This window comes from Oryzias latipes, chromosome 9 (genome assembly GCF_053564925.1).
Source record: "Oryzias latipes strain Hd-rR chromosome 9, Olatipes_Hd-rR_3.1".
Classification (NCBI taxonomy): domain Eukaryota; kingdom Metazoa; phylum Chordata; class Actinopteri; order Beloniformes; family Adrianichthyidae; genus Oryzias; species Oryzias latipes.
In genome coordinates this window covers 9,427,501-9,449,697 of record NC_136245.1, presented here as the reverse complement: position 1 = coordinate 9,449,697, position 22,197 = coordinate 9,427,501, and the positions used below count along the sequence as shown (strand labels likewise).

General features: G+C 40.2%; 1 protein-coding gene across 4 annotated transcripts in view; it reads left to right on the top strand.

The window, feature by feature from the left end:
• Positions 1-22,197, top strand: part of sema4c (sema domain, immunoglobulin domain (Ig), transmembrane domain (TM) and short cytoplasmic domain, (semaphorin) 4C) — a 114,748-nt gene that overhangs the window by 75,934 nt on the left and 16,617 nt on the right. For all 4 annotated transcript variants that reach the window (XM_011479538.4, XM_020706185.3, XM_078952185.1 and 1 more), the window contains 7 exons: positions 8,445-8,599; positions 13,519-13,581; positions 14,854-14,952; positions 15,284-15,380; positions 15,929-16,048; positions 17,981-18,132; positions 21,728-21,903. In XM_011479538.4, the coding sequence (XP_011477840.1) occupies positions 8,445-8,599; positions 13,519-13,581; positions 14,854-14,952; positions 15,284-15,380; positions 15,929-16,048; positions 17,981-18,132; positions 21,728-21,903 (862 nt within the window). The remainder of the gene's footprint in view (positions 1-8,444; positions 8,600-13,518; positions 13,582-14,853; positions 14,953-15,283; positions 15,381-15,928; positions 16,049-17,980; positions 18,133-21,727; positions 21,904-22,197) is intronic.

Sequence of the window (22,197 nt, the reverse complement as noted above, 5' to 3'; positions counted from 1 at the left end):
ATCGTTCACGCAATTAACGTAATTCCAGCGGATTCTGAAGAGGAGAAAAGCAGCTTTGCCCTGATGTGCAACACTTTACGAAAAGCTATTTGTCTCCACATCAGAATCAGCTAATTCTTTGGGATCGCTTAAATGGAGTTATGGTATTTGGATGTCGTTGGCGACATCACTAGGGTTAAAGTATGGGCTAGAAAGTTGAGGGTTGGTCTTCCAATTGGTCCTCCTGTGGTTTTAGTCTACACAAAAAAGATATTTGGTTCCCTCTAATCTCAATGGGGGTTGGATCCGTTGGTTAAGCGTGGAACTGGCACATGGGAAAGCAGGGGAGCGATTCACTGAAGGGAGTTAATCTAGTCTCTAATCTAGATGTAAAATGCTCCCTGAAAGATCCGTGACTTCAGATTTAATATTCTTCTTTAAAGTAATACAGACCCACTATTCTGAGACGGTATTTTGCAAAGTGATTACATGGAGGACTAACCCTTGTGCTATCTTATGGGGTCCAGATGACCCCACCCTTACATTGACGTGTTATCCCCACCATGACAAAGGTAAGTTGTGCTGCAGGGACGTGCACAGGATTTTAGAGGGGCAGGGCTTCATAGTCAGAAAAGGGCCGCAAAAAACGTTTTTTTTTTCCTTTAAACAAATGGAAATTTGGTAAAATGGGAAAATAAATTACTAATACATAAATACTCAGCTACTGTAGATGAAAGTGATACAATTGTCATTTCTTTTATGTAAACGAACATGCGTTTGTTCACTTTATCACAGACTTGAACGACATCAAAGCAATAAAACACTGGAGGTTACTAATACTGGCACAATGTGCTGCAGGCATAATCAACAAGAAGCAAGTTTAATACAAATGATAATATTTAAACACAGATATCCTACAATTTGTATCCCCAGAATGCTGAAATGATTCATGATATATAATGAAATTATACTGTTGCTGGAAGGATTCTGCGGTTTAGTTCAGTGTTTCAGTGGTGTTTTTGTTCATGTTTTGTCCTCTATCAGTCATTACTGGTTCATGTTAATCATCCGCAGCTGTTTTCATTTCTGTCATTGTCTTCAGTGCATAGTTTTCAGTTCAGGTCATCTGCTTTATCTGCTTCTTGTTTCTCCATGGTTTTTGTCCTGTTTAGGTTTATTTATTAAATGTTTATGTTTCTGCTTCCAAGCCCAGTTTCCTGCAGTTCCTAACAGCTGCATCCAGTGTGACTCTTGTTCTGGATAGGGATTCAAATTCTCTTTTGCATCTGATCCTCTAAACAAAGACTTTTGTGTTGATTGGAAAGATTTGAATACACAAGATTGTGAAATTGAATGATGCAGAGTTTAAAGAAGGCATTTCTAATGAGAAAATGTCACGTTAAACACATTAATCTAATGTCAGACCCTTAGTGAAGAAACCATGAACTACCAATGAATACTGTTCATGTATTTTACAATTTCCCCCTGTGCTTTATTTTGAACTTAGTACCCAACTCCCTGTCCCCGCATGATGTGTGTTGAATTGACGCACCGTGATCAAACCTAAAGCAAAGTGATGAAAGTAAGAAGTGACTCCTTGGCTAATATAGAGCGTTTTTCTGAAATATTAACCATATCGTAGCTCGTGGAATCAGCGGACAGGGACTAGTTAGACCAGAACTCTCAATTTCCTCCACTGTCACATCGTCTCTTCCGTTCTCTGTGGGGCAGTAGTTTCTCTCGCTCCCCCCGGCTGTTCCTAACTCTCTCTGAGTCCGAGCAGAGCCGCAAAGACAGAAGCGGCTCAGAACCCCCGTATTAAAGAAAATAGAAAAAGGGAATGGGTTTGATAGAATACTGGCAGATTTTGTAACCACACTTTTTTCTTGTTTTGCTAACAGAAATGTATTAATGTTAATGCAAAAAGTATAAAAAAAACAGAGCACAACGGCACATTTTATTATGATGCAAACAGGGCAGGTGCTCAACCATCGTAACGGCTCTGAGTGCACGTGTCTGTTGTGCTGTAATGTTGGCAATAACTCGGCTGATCTTCATAATGTTCTTGTCTTTTATAATTGGCTCCATCAGTTCTGGAAACAGACCGTGTTCACGCGTTACAACCTGCAAACAAACATTAATGACCTGCAGCTGCGTCCAGCCGTGTGGCCGTTAAAGAGACAAGCTCGTCCCGATCACAGTGTCTGTCATACACGTGCGCAGCCATGCAGCCACGCAGCTTCAGGGCTGCCACAGTGTGGTGGCAGATGGAAAACCTGTATCCCCTTTTAATGACAGAGCGGCTGATCATGGAGTCACTGAGCAGGTACTCATGAGAGTCATTGAGGACTGCATATAGGAGGTACATGAGTGCGGACGTGCTCTGATTTGTGTTTGTGTGAGTGTGCAGCTCTAGAGCCCTTTCTGCATGGGGGTGTGCAGCACAGCAGATGTGCTCCATCTTTCCCCCCCGAGGACGTTGCCTCTCTTCTCTTCCTCATTGCACAAACCCTCCAATGTTTATACATCTCTGCTCTTCAGATAATAAGCTGACTTTAGTGCGTATCCTCCTTCCTTCCTTTGCGCTCCTCTCATCTATTTCTCATCTTCCATCTGCCTCTTAGTGCACCTCAGATTGCCATGACTGCTCCGGGATTTCTTTCTCTATCTTTGCACTTTGTAAGAGGTGTGGGTGATAATCAGCATAAACACTTGATGCTAAAAGTAAAGAGGTAATTACATCAGGACGTTGTCCAAAAGGTGCTACAATTTCTAACAGTTATCGGATTTTGGATCATTTTGTCAAAGATTATGATGCAACTTGTCCAAAATGATGGTATAATCTTGCTTTCTGGAACTGTTTACCATAATCCAAACCATCAAGAGAGCAGGCAGTTGGACAGGGTTCATTATCTGCTTGCTGGTTGACACCTGTGAAGGGGCCCTGGCGCTAACCACACCTTCAATCCTTAACACGGGAGACGTCGCCGGCGACACCAAACTAACAAACGCCCTTTGACAAACCGTAAATATTTGACCATTTACACGATTGATGTGAATCAGCTGATTTTGACACCTTTGGACGGCTCCTAAAAGTGAGTTTGACTTTTAAAAACTATCACCCCATAAGCCTTTTACCTCCATAGAGGAATCATTGAGTGACTGTAAAAGTATGCACTGAACAGCTGTGTCCAGACAAATAAAGACAATAAACACAAACTTTGGGTTACCAAACTCATTCCACCTTAGCTACTACAAGGGCGGCAGACAGCTAGATGTTGCTAGCTAGCTTTGTTAGTGAAGGGAATGGAGGAAAAAACTGTTATTATTTCCTTGCTGACGCTGGATTTACACTGGTCCATCTGCGTTGTGTCTCTGTTGTGTTGCGTTGAACAAAAAAAATGGAACATTCATTAATCAGTTGCAATGTTAACATCCCCTCCATCATGTCTACATCTGACACCTACCCCTCCATAATGCAAGCTTTACGCAGGAGTTTCTATGTCCAGTTCTTCGACACATCGATTTTGTGGTAAAAATCCAAAGAGACGGGAAATAGGGTCTGATTTCAAAACAAAAACTTCCATAATAAAACTTTACAAATGTGTATATTTAAGGTGACATGCCCATGTGATAAGACGCACTAATGTCCCGGATAACGCTGTCATCCATTTTTGCCATGGACGACAAAAGTTTAATTTTAGAAGTACAATAACATAAGATCATTTATGACACAAAATATTTACAAGGACTCAGTGAGGAAGAAGGCACGGGGCCTCACTGCTTAAGTTTTGGACCCACCTTTTAACACAGGAGTGGTGGGACAAACCACTCCTCTGGAAGCCAGGGGGAAGGGGGGATGAACCGGATACGCAACGGAAGTACTGTAAACTAACAGACGGTCATGAGACGGACTCCCCACGCAATGCAATGGAGACCCACCACAGATGGCACACCAGAGATTATTCCTAACTTGACAAGGGAAATGATTAACTAGTTAGCATTGCTTTCTTACATTACCTGTCCATAAGAAAAATGGCAACAATTTGAAATAAAGTTATAAAATTGTACAATAAAAACAGGACTCGGTTGCACTTTCTGTATCTTGGGCCTTCTTAATGCAAAGTGTGGACTGAAATATTTTGCAGTTGTTTTTTTATGTGTGTAGTTGAGGTCACAGTGATGCTAAACCTGGTTGCTCGCTAATATATGGAGTGGAAAGCTTGTGCAGCTGTAAGATTTATGTGGGGACATAGGGGACAAATAAAAATAGAGACCAATAAGTCATTCATTAGTATGCCATCTGTGAGTGTAAATATTTAATGATTGAAAAAAAAAAGTCTCCTAGGCCTGGAGCATCAGATTTGCAACATTGATTTGGTTCTTTCATTAATTTAGTTCTTTTTGTCCACAGAACTGAAATACTTTTTAGTTTTTTATGTGTTCTGGTGTTGGAGTCATTCTTTTTTTTTTTAGGAAGTAACTTTTTTTTGGAAAATTTGTTTTAAATATATATATGCACATATTTACGTTTCTTCATAACTATTCCGTGTTTTAGGGTGTCAAACCTAATATTTTTTTTTCAAATCTATAGGAGCCACTTTTATTTTATTCTTTTTACATTGATCAGGAAAAAGTGACTATTTTTGAGTAAATGGAACAAACAGGTTTTGAATTTATTTTCAGAAAGGTCATTTTCTTTTTGTAAAGGTACAGAAGTTATGAACAGTTTCTATTAATATGTTAATAAAGTTCACCTTGAGTATAATAATATAAAAAAACAAAGCAAAAGTTTTGAAATAAATGCAGTAATGATACTCTGATGACATTGAGGATTCTATTTTTCTTTCTTATCGGAATTACGCCATAGCACAAATTGGAGTCATAAATTACACCAGGTTTTACTGCCCCCCACGACCACCATCACCAAATTTCAGTTCCTATTTTCCCTTTCAAAATAAAAGAACAAGGGGTGACCAAAGAAAAACAGAAAAAAATCAGATTTCGTTGTGGCATTATGTTCCATGCATCATCATCACCGCACATTGAGCTTCCATTCTATCCGCCAACATGGTGTGTGTGTGGGGGGGGGGTTGGAGAACAAGGTGACACTACAAGCAACAAGAGTGTGGAGAATGAAAACTAAACCCTGTTATTTCTCCTCCTTTTTTCCCATTTTGCCTTCTCTTCTGCTCCACACCACTGGTTTGTCTGTATGCTAATGAGGGGATTTAAACTGTGTGCATGTGTGTGTTAAGATAGTGAACAGCGGGTGTTTCTCTTTAAAATTTTGATTAAAAAACATCAGCTATGTTGGCTTTTTTCTCTCTGTCCCTGCAAATAGGAATGCAGAAAGAACACTTCTTAGTTCTCGCAAATAAATCAAATCAATTCTGTTTATTTCTATTCCAAAGGCTCCACACCAGTGTTGAAAGGGAGGCTAAAATGCTATTATTATTATTTTTCTGAGAGAGCCTGAACATGGTAAAAGGCCTCATTTAAGTCCTGTATTAAATAGCAGTCTGCATCGGCAAGCGCAGGCTAGATAATGAACAATCTAATCACCCCCGCAGATTTACACCCATTATTAGTGCGCACTTCTAAGCATTCCTACCCTCTGTATTCTGCCCACGTTGTCATTTGGATCTCATCTTCTATTTGCAATAATTCTGCTGGAGCCAACAAATCCCTGTATTGTTGTGTTCATGTGCTCTCCAGAGCCCAGATTAAGCTGCTCCTCTTCCATAGGGGCGTTCTTCTTAATGCCGCTTCGCCAAGCTATAACTATCTGTGGCCTAAAAGCTGTAAGATGAGGACAAAATGCAATTTATGTTGTTTTCTGGAGCATTTGTAGTTGATGTTCTGAAATGGAAATGACCAGAAACGTTTGTTGAACGAGTGTCTGGCTTCTGGTTTGGTATCAAACTCCCTTTTAAAGTCACATTAAAGCGCTGTCTGAACTGAGTTTAGTCTGACGGATTAAAAAATGTGCTCAAAGTCTTTTAAACGATGACATAAAATGTGCTCGACGATGTATTCCCACTTCCAAAGCTCGTTTTTATTTTTATTTTTTTGACACATCCATTACCGATATCTGTAATCCTGCATAGTTCCCCCCCGCCCTCTTTTTAAATTGAGACAGGGGTTGCTATGACAACGGAACATTTCTTGTTTATTTACACAAACAGATGACCGCCCCGCCTCACGGACGACATGGAGTTCTGGAACATATCAGATTGTCTCCGGCTCCTAGTTCTTAAAGTAAACACAGACCTTGAGAAGAGCAAGGTGCTGCGGGGCTTGTTTACAGCGCAGACACAGTCGGCTGAAATGGTCCACCGCTTTGTGCATAAGGCATTGAACTGTCAGCTGTTTCACAGCCAAATCTCCCCCCCGCTCTTTGCCAAGTCTGCAGGAGGTAACATCTCACTGCTCTGCAACTGTTGCCCGCAAATCCTGGACAACATTCTGGAATCCTGGGAGAATTGTCCAGAAATCGTTTTTTCTATATGTGAGTGAGGGCGTTTGGTGATTCGCAAGATAAAGTTACTCTGTCGCTGTTATTAAATCAATATTTTATATGACAACTTTTTGTTGTTGTTATTTTTTCCAATAAAATTAACCAAATAACCATAGAATTATTTTATAAGTTATCACTGTGACGTTTACATCGCCCTCGACGCACGTTCAAATGAGAAATTTAAACTTGAATGCGCAATTCGAGCAAATTAACCGGCAATCAGCTGTTGCTACACAATTTTCTACGACTTTTTTTGACTCCACCTACAAAACGCAGAGCCATTTAATGCATGTTGGAAGTTAAATCTAGCTGAACTTTGACCTATCAGGCATTTGGATAAGTACGGTTTGCGTGTAATTCTAAGACACCAAGTCTTTCATATATTGTAATAGATCGTGAAAGAAAAACGAGCAAGATTCACGAGATTTGAACCGCTTTGACATTTCAACTGTAGGTGGTGGAATGTGCTAGGAAACAATAGAAAAAGGAGAAGAAGAATAATCCTTCTTCCCCAGTATGAACATCATGGCCTAAACATGCATTTAATGGAATTACAATAGCAGTAAAAAATCGAGTTTACAAAATGTATCTCCAGAGATGTTAATGATAATATGTGTTTGTAAATCAAGACATTCAGGTTTGTAATATTCACAGTGCGCCTGTAAAGTTGTTTAGTTATTCAACATATTTTTATATGGCAGCCAAAATTGATTTCTGTAAAAACAACAAGTTTTTTTACAGTGTTTTTCTGAGAGACGACTTTACAGATGCTTGAACGGCTTGAAAAAGTATGCATGAACCTGTTCTGTTGGTGAGAAACCGCTAATATCATTAACGAAAAGGTTTCCAACATGTCAATAAACCTTTGTAGAGCCTGAATTGAAAACCAGAAATGTCCTAAAATTTCTCAACAAATTTTTCAAAACTAATTAGAAAAAAACTCAAATTATTCAATGCTTACTTCCTTTTAAACAAAATCTGTAATGATTATCACAGGTAAATGTGTTGCATGATTGTTGGATGATTGAAAGTGGAATATCCACATATTTTCTAAAGAATACATTGAACTTCATTACCAAGTCAGTGCATTTGTGTGTGAATTCTTCTTTTAAATTGAATTAAATGAATTGGATTCAATTTATTTATTTTAATTTATTTATTTTTTATTAAATATGTATGTAATAATACTTAAATAGCTTTATTAAATAAATATATTTTGTTGTAGTTTTTTTTTGTTTTTTTTACAGTTTTGATGAATCTAGCCAAGTAAGTTGCAAACTTAAAATCCACTGGTCTATCTAAACAATCCCACTGAATTCTTTTCAGTTACTGTCAATTATCATTTTTAGTCACTGGGTTGCTGGAGCCTATCCTGGCTACCATTACTTCGACCCTAAACAGGTCGCCTGGCCCAAACACTTACATGTACATCGAAGGGCAATCTAGACTCCCAATAAACCGGAGAGAAAACCCACGCGTTCTCAGGGAAAACACGCAAACTCCACACAGAATCCACCGCACAGCCTAAAAACGGAAAGTACTGTATTTTATATGTCTTGTTACCTTTCAGACAAAAGCTTTTTTCCTCACTGAGGTCATGTTTTAGGTCTTCCTGAGGGAAAGAAAAAGGACGGGGTAGTTCTGAGTAACAACACCCCACTGAAGGAATTGTTGTGTGCACTAACACGGGGTTAACATCCAGCTGCCAGTAGCTTGATGAGTCAAAATGAGTGTGTAATTTCATCATTGGCTTAGTAAACCTTTGGCATCCCCAGTGGTTCATTTCTTCATAAATACGGGCATGTTAATGGGGCTGTCTGTGTATCTGCAGAGGGTCAGACAGAAATGGATGACGACAGAAAAGTGTCAAAGTTCTCATTCATTGATTTCTTCAATCACATGGTAAATATCTCCCAAATGATGTTACTTTTTTGTCTCCATGCAGATGTGCTGGACAGTATGGCTCGGTTTAGCATCCAGGGGGTGTTCAACTACAGCATGCTGACCCTGTCCGACCACGAGAGAGTTCTGTACGTGGGGGCCCGGGAGGCGCTGTTCGCCCTGGATCCCAACAACATCAGCAGACAGCTGAGGCCGCAGGTACAAGCCGCAGGCGCCCTCGTTTTCACCGCCCAAATTAAAATGTATCAATAACGGACATGTAGGGACTTGTGGGAATGTAATTACCACCTGAATGTCACTGCAGACGCCCACTCACTCCCAAACGCCTTTGTTCCAATGCAACAAATTAACTGATAACGTTAAATGCACCAACGCCGAGCTTGGAGATGGACAGCTCTGGAACAAAAGGCGTCCTCGCTGCAGCTTTGTTACCAAGATAAACCACAAATTTAATTATGACATCAATTTTGATGAAAGTATTGTAAAAATCATTTAAGCATAACAGGAGTTCAGACAGAAAAGGAAAGATAAACTGATTTTCTGCCTGTGCTACACTTATTATTTCCCGCAGCAGTCCTGGACTGTTGGGACCAGATTGTTTTGCATTTTTTCTTTCTCACTGCGCCTTTGAGTGAAAAATTCCCCCCCACCAAATACTTATGAACTCGCCAAAATTTGCACCCGGTACCCGGTGAAAATGAATTTTAGGTATTAAAATGATGACATTACAGGAATTCTCAAAAAAATTACTGGGCCCAAAATCTCGACTGGGACTCAAGAAAAATAATTCAAAATCTACAACCGAAACCAAAACATACATGTTGAGGAAGGAGGGGAAGTTTGAAAAGGATCATGGGATGGCCACAGGACCTAGGGCTTGGGGGCCATTTCGTGGCACAGTGTGAAATTTGGTGGTTTTCACAATTCCCATACTATTTAGGTATTCATACGTTTTCGATCTATAGCCTCCTAACTCCTCGAGCATCATTGCAAAGCTTCTTGGTAAAAATCGCAGGATTTAAAAGTAGTAGATATTTAACGTGCTCAAAAATATGCCGTTTACCTGTTGCTTGTACATATTTTACCAAAATATAGTATGTAACACATGAATCTCTGGCTCAAGCTGAATGAAACGGTAAGACATATGATATTAACATATCATATATGTGGGTGTGGTTAACAAAAAACTTCTGTTGCTAAGGAAATCCAAAAGTTTAGTTTAACAGATTCTATTAAAAAAATACAAAGGCTTGTTCGTCCTTACCAGGCGACCAACAAACAAAATGGTTGCTATGGAGATAAAACCAACAGAAAAGCTGCTATTTTGAGAAAAAGTATTTTTTTTCACGTGACCAGGGAGGCAGCGACAGAAAGAGGAGAGTGAGCGGCGTGAAGTGGCCGCCCAACTCCGCTTGCAGCTTTCATGCTTTTTATCTTTGAGTGCTCTTACTTCTACAGACTGACCTTTTTTTGACCTTTTTATGCTTTTATTTTGGTTTGAGTACATTTAAAAGTCACGATGTGCGATATTAGTGATCATTATTGCAATGACAATAAGACTTGGGATACATCAAACCAATAGCAAAACAACTAATACATTATTTCTAGTTCACTGCAACGGTTCTATTTAAATAAAAGTCAACCCCACACTTACATTCACGTGTTATCCGTACCATGACAAAGGTGGATAAAGGTGGAGAGGATTTCATGTAGTCCATGGACACCAGTCTTCTTTCTCTTTCGGCTTTTCCCATCAGGGGTCGCCACAGCGAAACAACCTCTCTTTCGAGGACGAGTCGCATGGTTCACTTGGCAATGTTTTATGCCGGATGCCCTTCCTGACGCAACCCTCTCAATTTAACCGGGCTTGGGACCGGCACAGAAGCAGAGAAGGGAATAGTCCATGGACACCACTGAATATCACAAATCATTGAAGATAAAAGGTTCAGTGCACTGTCTCAACGTTGGGAATGGGGTCATCTGGATCCCACAAGATAGCAAAAGGGTTAAGTTTACACTTTATTGTGCAGGCCTTATTCCAAAAAAGGAAACTAAAGCTTAGAATTGAACCAATTAACCACCTGGATGTGGTTCACATCATTTGGAAAATAAAATAAAAAATCTGTTCAAACCTAAAAAGCACTTTACTGACTGAAATGTAATTGGACTGTTTTCCTATTTCAAGACTTTGCTGTCAGAAACAAAACATTAAAATTGTATCTACACCTTCAAAAACGGACACGTTCAACATAGGGTGAGTTCATCTTTTTTCTTCGACTCCACTCATACTTTCTGTTCCTCTTAACGTCGTAAAAAACCTTTCAAACCTTTGCTTGGAATCAAGGTTTTCCACCTGACAGAGGTGGAGAACCTGCCCAATTCCGATCGGGTGTTTTCCGGTGGATCAAATCAAAGCAGCCGTGCAGAGGGAAGCTCAGGCAGACGCGCTCCCTTTGTACTTGGTCAAGTGCTCACCATCCAGGCTTTGCTCAATCAGGGGTAATGCTGGGAAACACTCGTGTCATTTTAAGGGCTTAAAAACACACACGCACTTTCTACAAAGTGCTTTACAGCTTTGAAGTTTGATTGGGTCCATGAAGCATCATCGCTGTAGCTCCCGCTCCCCCAATCACGTGAACACTTTCTTTCAAGACATTAGAAACTGTTTCATGCCGCCTTTGTCTACTTTGATAGTGAAGCTTTGAAGTGTATTTGGCAGATTTGAAGGAGAGATTGGAAAAGCCATGTAACAAAGAACATTATTATTACAATAAACCTTGCCAACAAGCTGATGCAGAGTGTGGGTTCAGTCAGTGTTCCTCATTAGTGTTGAAGGTTCAAACCGGAGTTTGTTTCCTTGGATTTTTATCTTTAATTCAAAAACTTTGACACTGCCTTTACTGTAAAACACTGTTGTGGGACCCTGTCTGTCAAAATGTTTGGTTGGATGTTATTGTGATTACCCTAACGTGACTAACTTGTAGGGTTTTTTTTGTATTTTTTCATGTGCTACTAACAAGGTTGGGAGTTACAGGTGATGTAAATATGCTATCATGGCTAGTTACTTTGCTTTCTATAGTATGTACTTCCTAAAGGAAGTAAGGGGCTCGCACCATGGATCAGACTGGGATTTTCTGCTGTAGTAACTGTTTGACATTTAGAAAAACAAAAACATGCTATCAACCCTCACCCAAAAAAATGGAGTTTCAACAAACTATGGGTCTAAATTTGCATTTTTATGCTTTTTCTAAAGAAGTAATACAATCAAAACATGTAAATCCACACCTTGAGATCCTTGTTAATGAGAAGAAACCAAATGTTTCCAGCTCCAATGCATCCACTGTGTCAGGATTGAATGTTTCCTTGTCCTGCTTTTCATTTGATGACTTTCCAGCGTTTTTGTTCTCCTCTTCTTTGTCCTTGTTTTCATTAGTGTTTCTGTTTTTGCTGTATTGCACTCGGGGGGAAACCCGTTCCTCTCCATCATTACCTTTGACGTACCCTGCAAACACACATACGTACCCATGCAGAGATGGTGCGCCCTTGGAGACTCCGTGCGGTTTTCCTTTGGTCCATTAATAACCGCTCCGTGTTGCAATCAATACAATTACAGTGACAAGATGAAAGTGTACAGAGCGGCCGACAGAGGATTAGCGATTTCTGGCTGATTTGCTGCAATAATGATCAATTATTCGTCGCACGATTGGACTTTCATACTCAGCCGCCGACCGCTCAGGTCCGAGTTATGGGGCTTACAGTAAAAACAAGGCCACCTGTTGTGGAGGAAAGGAGCTCAGAAAGACAAAGACAGGAAGAGGATGGCCTCTTGTCACCCTCTGGTCACTGGGCATTCTGCTTCTTCTCTTTTCTTTCTTTCCCCAATCTCACACACCGTCTGTCTTCATTACTTTCATCAGAGTTTTCCTCCCCAACCCGCTCTCTGAGGACGTTTTCCTTGGGATTCGACACTTTGGAGACAAACAGCTCTGTTTGTGTAGTGCTTTCTCGTGCATTATTTAGCAACGTTCCTGTTGCCGCTTGCTGCTCCGCATTTTCTTTATTGCTTTTTTTACTCTTTGTCATAAAAACACAGCAGAACGTGCAGAGTCTCTGAGTTTTGAAGTCTTGACGATTTCCCTTAAAACTGTTTGATACTCAGTGGTGCTACAATAGGTAGATTTCCTGATATTTAGGGCTTTTATTGAGTAAAATATATTATTTTGGACATGCTGAAAAAACCTTTATTATCTACTATATTAGTAGATAAGTTAACCTGATCCGTTTTAAAGTTTAAAAGTTTAAAAGGTAATTTCTATAAAAACTGGAAAATGTGGGTTTCATTGGATGTCACTAATTTGATTTTGATTACGGAAAATTACTTTTTTACAAAATGTTTTTTTAATATTTTGCTCTGTTGAATTTTTTTATTTTCGTAAAAGTCATTGTAATCTTTTACTTGTTTTTGCAATATAGATTATGTGATGCAGTCGCAGATATGCAGATTATGTGATGTGATCTTCACTAAGACACAAAATAAAAAAATTAAAAGTAATAATAAATAAATGTTTGCACCACATAATAGCATTTAATTATCGAAATCTTCCTATTTGCACCAAATTTAAGTGTTGGTGCAGCGTTGTCGCATTAGCCCCTCCCACATCCCAACGTTTGCAGGTGGTCCAAACACGTTCATACAGTCCGTTCCATAAAAACCAGAGCAGGTGTTTGGATCCAAAGCAATAGGCTCCCTGCTGCAGGATCTTTATGTTGGCCTAAAAATATGAAAAGTGTGATGGAGACTTTGGAGTAACAATCCCAGTCAGTGAGGCTGTTTTTCTCATCCTGCCACCTGTGCAAACCTAACCGACACACGTTGTGGATCAGTATAAAACCATGCCATATCATGTGTAAGGAACAGAAATAAATTATTAAAAAACCCTGAACTGGGTCTGTGTTTGAGCATAAACCCTTCTCCAGTCTGTCTGAGAGAAATCTCATTAAAGAGAAGTGAAGTGCTATATCCTGCAGGGTGCATCACACACCACTCCACTACACAATAGGCTGGATGTGAATGAAAAAACCTTCCTGCAGCCCATCATACTCTGTCTTCTCCCCAGATCGACTGGCCGGCTCCACAGGATAAGAAGCGCGAGTGTGTTGCCAAGGGGAAGAACAACCAGGTAACATGGATCTCAGCTGACAGACTCCCACAGCTCCCACCGCCTTTCAGAACCCCACGCTGGTGGTTTGTTTAAACAGCACCACTTTCCTTTCTTTACTGCATTAAATTTAGATAAGTCTGTCTGGGGCATAAACTGGAACCCTTCCAGTCATTGCATTAGCACCCAGAGAGGCGCATCTTCCAGTCAGGGTCAGAGTCAGCATCTTTTAAGGCAACTAGACTCGGCATGGACAGTCCTCACTGCTGACAGGATGCTGCGAGGATGCAGAACGCTGCGTCTGTGGTCAGAACACAACTGTAAACCTGAGCAAACCATGTGCTTTACATTTGCACCAAAATACGATTAGACCTAATTCACAACTGCCCTTATGGGAGGATACGGGCTGTTTCCGGGTCAAAAAATGGGGAAACCGAGCACAAAGATGGCCATCATAAAATATCAAGGCCATAAACTGCTCAGTAAGTCCATAGAGCTGGGGTGCTCACATTTTTTTTACCACGGAAGCTACTTTTCAGACGACAAGCTTCAATAGATTTACGGTTTTATCTATGTACATATCTATACATCTTCTCCATAACCGTCCGCGGGCCCGGACGACCCAAAAACCCACAGCACCCATCTGAATGCACGTGACCAAGGCTTACAGCTTACAGAGCTCTCGTAAATGAGAGCACAACGACACATTTTTATGTAAGAGAAATAACTCAGCTCTGCTGTTTAAACTGCCTGAAAGTGGAGCATCAATAAAAGCAAAGCTTCAAAAACATTCATCATAAAAATTTGATCTTCACTTCTGCTATTTGACAGCTTTGCATGTCCTATATAGGTTCCTTTTTTCCTCCAAAGATCATGTGGAGAGCTCAAAAGCAGTGCCTAATTCTTATGCAAGTAGGGCCACATGTGTTACTTTTAATTGAAAGTCTCTCTATGTCATTTCTTTTACTTTCATCCTTGTTATTCCCCACGATTTTAGAATCTGTAAAACAGAATTTTTAAGCATTGAACGGCTTATATTACACTCCTGAGATCCAAGAAGTGTTTTGCAATCTGAACTACATCCTTCATTCCAGTGTGCATCATGTCTGAGCGTCTGTGTTTCTTTTCTTTGTCACATTAAAGACATTAAAGGAGGTTTTCAAGAAGCACCAACGATTTTTGATTGATGCGTAAAACTTTAAGTTTCTGTCACTTTTAAGGCTTTTTTGTTTGGAGCTTCTTCAGATCATCGATCAGAACCACATCTGACGGCTTCTCCCCCCTCCCCCACAGACCGAGTGCTACAACTACATACGATTTCTGCAGAGCTACAACCACACGCACCTCTACACCTGCGGCACCTACGCCTTCCAGCCCAAATGCACCTATGTTGTGAGTATGAGTGAGGGCGATGCGATCTTGACGGGGTCGTAGCGAGGTTAACGCTGACAGGAGTCACACCTCTGACCCACGTTTGATAAAAAACTGCAGAGTAACCAAATCAAAGTTTGCGCCTTGGGAAATAAATGTGTCACAATAGGGGGGCTGGTTGGATGTGTGAAGGTTGGTGTGCTCGTGAGGTTGTGTGTGACGCTGATGCAATGGGACAACCTGGCGGAGGAAGTCCACCGCAGACAGACAGAGCTCGCAGTTCTCGTATGTGGATCATAACGCAGAACGACCCTGAAGCACCTGTGTTCCTCATGTCTGCCTGTGCTTTCAGAATGCCGTTAATTTTACCATCAGCATGGCATCCATGGAGGACGGGAAGGGCAAATGTCCGTACAACCCTGCCAAAGGACACACTGGCCTCATTGTGGGTGAGTATAGATTTGCATCCATGGGTTTTGAAGTGATGAATAACATCTTTTAAGGTCAGGTTGTCGTGAAAGTCCTCAAAGGGACAAATGTTGACAAAGCATTTTTACATACACAGATCTAAATGCTTATAATGATTTGTTTTAACAACAGATTCTTGAAAATAATCCAGAAATGCTTTTTTTTGCTTGTCCAGCAGCAGAGCAACAGATAAGTGGTGAAGAAATCTTGTGTTGGACAGATTTTACTGTTACAACAGGTGGTTATGAACCTGTGGTCACAAGAGGAGTATATTTGTATAAACCCCGCTGTACACTTGAGGCTAAACTTTATTTACATTAATTACATTTGCATATATTTCCTTTTTTGGACAGAACAGAAAAGAGAAGAAAGAGAGAATGGGATATTAAAGATGAGAGATACAGATATAAAAAAGGAAAACGAAAAAGAGTGTCAAGAAATTAGAGGATGAAAAATGATGATGATCATATGAGAGGTGGAGTTAGAAAAATATCTAATTTTTTAAAGTCTGTGTTTATATCTTTTATAGATAAGGAAATGTACTCAGCAACACTCAACAACTTCCTGGGTACAGAGCCGGTCATTTTGAGGAATCTGGGCCTTCAGCACTACAGCATGAGGAGCGAGTACTTACCTGCCTGGCTCAATGGTGAGTGACCTGGGATTGGAATCATATTACACCTAAGCTGGGAGGTGCAGGTGAGGAGGTCCGCATGTCCTCTGGGACTGGTTTTTGGTCCCCACCTCCATGGCTCACTCTGTAATTCCATCGTCACCTAGGTGACTGGATATGAGTTGATCTTGGTTTCCCACACTTTCTCCCGGGGGTTTGTGGGATCTGCACTTGCATCTGCTCCATGCCAGACTTTATTTTGATTGATTGGTTGGTTGATTTATTGATTAATTGATTAGTTCATTGGTTGGTTGGTTGGTTGGTTGGTTGGTTGGTTGGTTGATGTTAAGCATTGCTGTTACCCAAATGAACAAAGAGTGGCTGGGATATGCTCCAGCAACCCGAAACTGAGTGGGTTTGACAGGATGGATGGATGGATGGATGGATGGATGGATGGATGGATGGATGGATGGATGGATGGATGGATGGATGGAATACATTGTAAATGGTTATGGTTGCAGTTGTAATATTTAGTGTTTAATCAGTCCTTCTATTATCAGGACGCATTTAAACAAAAAGAAAACTGCTGAACATTTTAGATGATTCTAAAAACAAACTTGTTCTATAAAACAAGGTAGTCTGTCATGTTTCATTGTTCCTGTAGATTAAAAAATGCCTCCCCTGAGTTAACATTTTCATACATAAAGCAAACAAGGTTTTTCAGAGTTTGGTACTACTGTTTGCATGGTATGACACAGCATCTGGCTTAAGGGTTAGTTTACGTCATTTATGAGAATTCTGTGTATTTTAAAGATAATTAGATTATATTTCATTAGATTATTTAAAGAGCTATAAGAGAACTTGTGTTTCATGTTGATCTGGTTGTGTAGAAAGAAGAAATATCCATAAAGATTATATATCTTAATTAAGTTCAAGTTTGTTAAAATGCTACAGTGTTTTCAGCTGAAAGGGACTTACTGTCAGTTTTTCTGGGAATATATATATTCACTGGGAATATTTGTGGAAAAAATTGCATATATTGTGTCTGGGCCGGTTAAGGATGTTTAAGTCTGTTTTTTGTTTGTTTTTTTCAGATTTATTAAAAAGAAAAAGCTTCACTGAAAATATTTTCTTTTCCCCTCGTTCATTTTTTTATGTATTACTGTGTTTTGATGTAGGAAGTGAAGAAGAGCATTAGGAGAAAATAATCAGAGAGAAAAGAAGAGTAGGAAATCCTATAAATTAGGACCTGCAGTGAATCAATATTGAGAGAGGTTAAAAAAATATGGAAGCGAAGAAGAAGAAAGCCAGGAAGGATAAGGAGGAGGCAGGGCCGGTATGTCTCTTCATTAGTTTGCTGTTAAAGGGCTTTTATACAAAAGCAGACCTGCAATAAAGTGAGCCTCACCTCAATTTAAGCAATTTCTGATCAGCCTAAAAGCATTCAATTGCTCTGTGTAATAGTGCAGCGGCTGAGGCTTTTATATTGAAAGAACCAGTCCGTGTAGAAGACAGAGTTGTACTTTAAAAAATATGTACATTATGCATCAAATTGAGTTGAAAGACAGTCCATGTCTAAAAGGGCCTGATTCCAAATTAAAGGAAAAAAAAATAGAAACATTCAGAATCTAATGAGGCCTGGATATGGAGAGAATTTGTAAAAAGGAAGCTGAGGCTGTGGAAGTGGGGAATAGAAAACGAATCACTAATGTTGAAGAGAAGAGAGTGAAAAATGCTGGGAGAAGTGAGGGGAAGGAGAGGAGTGATAGACAATAGAAAAAAAAAGGTGAGAAAAGTGTGTAGAGAATGAGATGGAGGTGTCAGGATTGTGTGTGTGATTCCGTCCTGCAGGCTGGAGCCCACTCTTTATTCGCTTGACATGGAGGTCTCAGGATTTGTGTAAAATGACACCATCTGATATCACCCCTTTGTGCGTTTCTTTGTGTGTGTTTGTGTGTGTGTGTGTAGAGCCTGACTTTGTGGGATCGGCGCTGGTACGGGAGAGCACAGGCAGTAAGGATGGAGACGACGACAAGATCTATTTCTTCTTCAGCGAGCGGGCTCTGGAGCTGGACTGCGACACGGAGCTCACCGTGGCCAGGGTGGCGCGCGTCTGCAAGGTAACACGTCAAATCAGTGTAGATTCAATTAGCACCACCACCACACCCCCCGGAGTCCATCAAAGGAGAAAGCTCAGACTAAAACTACTATTAGCCTGAAAGTGCACAGAGGCAGACTTGGCTCTGAAATCGGGCTTTCGTGCACACTTGGCAGAGAATCCGCTGCTGATTTCCCCCAGCTGTTTTTGGCAGCTGTTTCCGAGAGCGTAATAATGTGAAATAGCCCTCGCTAACAGTCTGGGGGCTTCAACTGGACATGCGCACGCGTAACAGCAGCAACAATGGAGGGTCGGGCGGCCTAAATAAAGTAATTCAAAGAATAGATTGACGTGAAACTAAGACTTTTGAATCTGTTTTCAAATCAAATCAAATCAAAACTTTATTTATAAAGAACTTTTCATATAAAAATATAACACAAAGTGCTTTATATTAAAACACAACAAAATATAAAAACAAGCATGACGATTAAAATAAACAAGCACAAAAATTAAAAAATAGGGCCCCCTCCCCGTACCAACACACAGCCCCCCACTCCTTTCACACCTCCCACCCCCTGACTGATGGGGAAAGACAATGAGAAATAGGCTGAGCACGAAAACAAGTTGTTGGAAACGCTAATAACTTGAACCTCCCTCTCTGTGAACAGCTGCATAGACAGCCAAATGCAGCATGACAGGTGGGGACCGCTCCACCACAGCTAAGTGGTGATGCAGTTTCCCATACAGGGCCCCAGCGGCTGAACAGCAGCCGACCCAGAGGGAGAGGTCCCAACCGAGGAAGCACCAGAAATAAAAATGAAAATCAAAATGAGAATGAAAAAGTAAACATATTGATAAAAACAATAAAACATTGAAATAAGGTAAATTAAAATAACGTGTTAAAAATCTAGTTTAAGTTCATAAAACAAGATAAAATGGATAAATAAATAAATATGTATGTATAAATAAATACATATAAATAAATAAATAAATAAAAGTAATAAAAATTAGCTAAAAGCCAGGTTAAAAAAGATACGTCTTGAGCCTTTTCTTAAAAGCATTAATGCTCTCTGCGGCTCTCAGGTCCTCTGGCAGACTGTTCTATAAACGGGGGCCATAGTGCTGAATGAAAATTGGGGTGATGTGAGCCGGCCTCCTGGTCTTGGTGAGAACTCGTGCAGCAGAATTTTGGAGAAGCTGAAGGTTCCTAATGTTGGTTTTTTGGAATACCAGCAAGCAGGGCGTTACAGTAATTAATCAAAAGCATGCATTAGCATCTCCATATTAGCAAAAGAGAGAAGTGGGCGGACCCTAGCCAGATTTCTAAGATGATAAAAACCAGTTTTAACCACCTGTTTTACATGAGGGATAAAAGTTAGCTTAGAGTCGAAGATAACACCCAGGTTTCTGACTGTTTCTAAATGACTTAATGAAAGTTCCTGTAGCTTCAGAAACTGTTTCTCTCTTTTGGCTTCAGGACCGATAACTAAAATGTATTAATTTTCATGACAGATCCCATAAGCGGGCGGACGGTCACCACGGGAAACGCACCATTCTCTCAGAAATCTATCCAGTTGGGCTTCTTAAAGTCCAACTCCAATCATCTTTCGAGTTATGTTACAGTTTTACAGTTTTTAGACAAAATTTAAAAAAAAAAACCTGTGTGGTTTTCTTGGACATACTTTTTAACAGAGCATCAATAGTTCCTCAGAAGTTTGGCGCTGAGTTGTTGGCGTGGAGCAACCCCGCCCCCCCTTCCCCTCTCATGATGCTTGAAGCAGGGAGCTTGTGGCCCGACCAGTATATTAACTACATCAAAAATACAATCTGTTTCAAACCTCTTTTTTTTCAGTCTGCTTCTGATTCACAATGATATGAATAACAAAATACTCAGAAAAGCAACTTTGAGCTAAATTTTGTTGAAATATTTTTTCTATTCGGAAAAAGATGCCACAAGAACATCAAAGTGTGTCTTTAATGTAACTATATTTCTCTCAGTAACCTGAAAAGTAATCCAACAAAGCACAAGTTTGATCCTGTATTTGTGAAGCGCTTTTATTTTTAGCGCTCTTTTTGTGTCGATTGATATCTTTGGTGAAATGGGAAGCAGATGCTCTGGTGTGATTTTAGCTGCAGCAGCTGGGCGCTAACTTATTTTTCAATTGCTACACTTTGTGCCTTTTTTTTTCTTTTTTTAAATCCGTGTTTTAAAGTCTGTGAAGTCACTGAGGATAACAGGAACCAGCGGAATCTGGGAGATTCTCCTCTTGGGAGCGCTGACGATAATACGTTTTCAGGAATAAATGGTTCATATTTTTGGAACACAATTAAATGTGAAATTAAAGCTGGCGCACAGATGAAACCCATCTGTCAGCGAGCAGAACAAGAACATCGTGAAAGCAAAGTTTCACAGCAGCCTGTGGGGGTTTTAGTCCAACATCTTTATGAAGAAATTCAATTGGATTCCTTTTTAAGAAAAATATCTGCCTGTGGAGAGATTTCGATTATGTAAAGCTTTAGTCACAACTGCCTTTACGGGTGGATACACTGCAGGTGAAAAGCAGTATGGGGCACGCAGGTGGACTGCCGTCCAGGTGTGTGTGACTAAGGCTTTTGTTCTCCACATCAACACTGACTGACACTTGTCCTCAGAAATCTGGGACACTGTTTCTAACTCTGCGAGAAGAAAGACATTTGTTCTTCACACTACGAGAACAAAGTTCTTGTTGTCCAGCTTTGAGACAGCGTCCTGTTCCTCTCACTGAGAATCATACCAACACCACGGTTTCCACGTGACCTCAAATGCTCAGTGTGACCTTCTCTTGAGCGCAGAAAGCCACAGCGGTTCCAAGCACTTCCTGAAGGTTTAAATCGCCATGATTTTTCAGAAATCATTTTTCAGAAATGTTTTAAAATTAAAAAATCAAGAAGAGAAACTGGAACATTTTTTTCCAAATAATCTTATCCAAAAAAGCAAGGTCTAGTAAAAGAAGAGGTTGTAGATTTTATTTCGAGCATGCAAACCTCAGAGACCCACTCCCATAAAAATCATGTTTTAGGTGTTTTTAACATGTTCTTGTAGCGTTTTTCTCATGATGGAGGAACGATTAAAAACATTTTCAGACTGAGTTTCTGGCTGTCTTTGTTTAAATCGTGATGAATGAGGAGCAGATGAAAAAATGCAGCTTGAAAAAGTTTTCAGTTATGATGTAAATTGAAATGAGTGGGCCACAGGCTCCCTGCACTGCTCCATACTGATGCATCCACGTGTAGATGACTAGATCCATGTACGTCTTTGCTTCCCTTGACTTAGCTGGAATCTGACTCAAGTATATCAGGGAAAGAAGTGGCCTTAGACCTATTTAAGGATTCCGGCTGGATTACAGCATTTAACATTTCTGTTCCATTTCTTTGTGCATTTCCTAAATGTTGAACCAATTCCATATATGATACTGCTTTTGCGCGAACAAAATTCTTACTTCATTTTTGAGATGAGCCAGCCTTTCTTTTTTTTTTTTTACCATACATCGATGTAAAAACTTGCATTGGCAGCCTGTGTGTGCGCGATATCCCATTTTTACGCCTCATCATTTTCCGTTTGATGTCTCCTCCCTCAGGGGGATCTGGGTGGCACCAGAACCCTGCAGAAGAAGTGGACCACCTTCCAGAAAGCCCGCCTGGAGTGCTCCCTCCCAGAGCGTCACGTTTCCTTCAACAACCTGCGGGCGGTCTTCACTCTCCCCGGGCAAGATTGGCGGGGAACCTCCTTCTACGGCATCTTCCACGCCCAGTGGTGAGTCAGAAAAAGACTTTGAGTCCAAAAAAATAAATAAGCCCTGATGGCATTTATAGAGCATTTGTGAGTTTATTCCGATTGTTGGTATTTCAAAATAAGATTTCTAAATAAATAGGGCATCATTTCAGACAGACTAGTTTTATTACTGGTAGTTTTGCTGCTTTTGTCATAGATCGAGTATCACATGACTCTAATAGAGTTAGAAATTTAAATGTTTTTCACTGCAAGACTCTAAGCTTCAGTAATGAAAAAACAGAGCATGATTCAGTTTGGTTATTTCTGTTCCTCGTT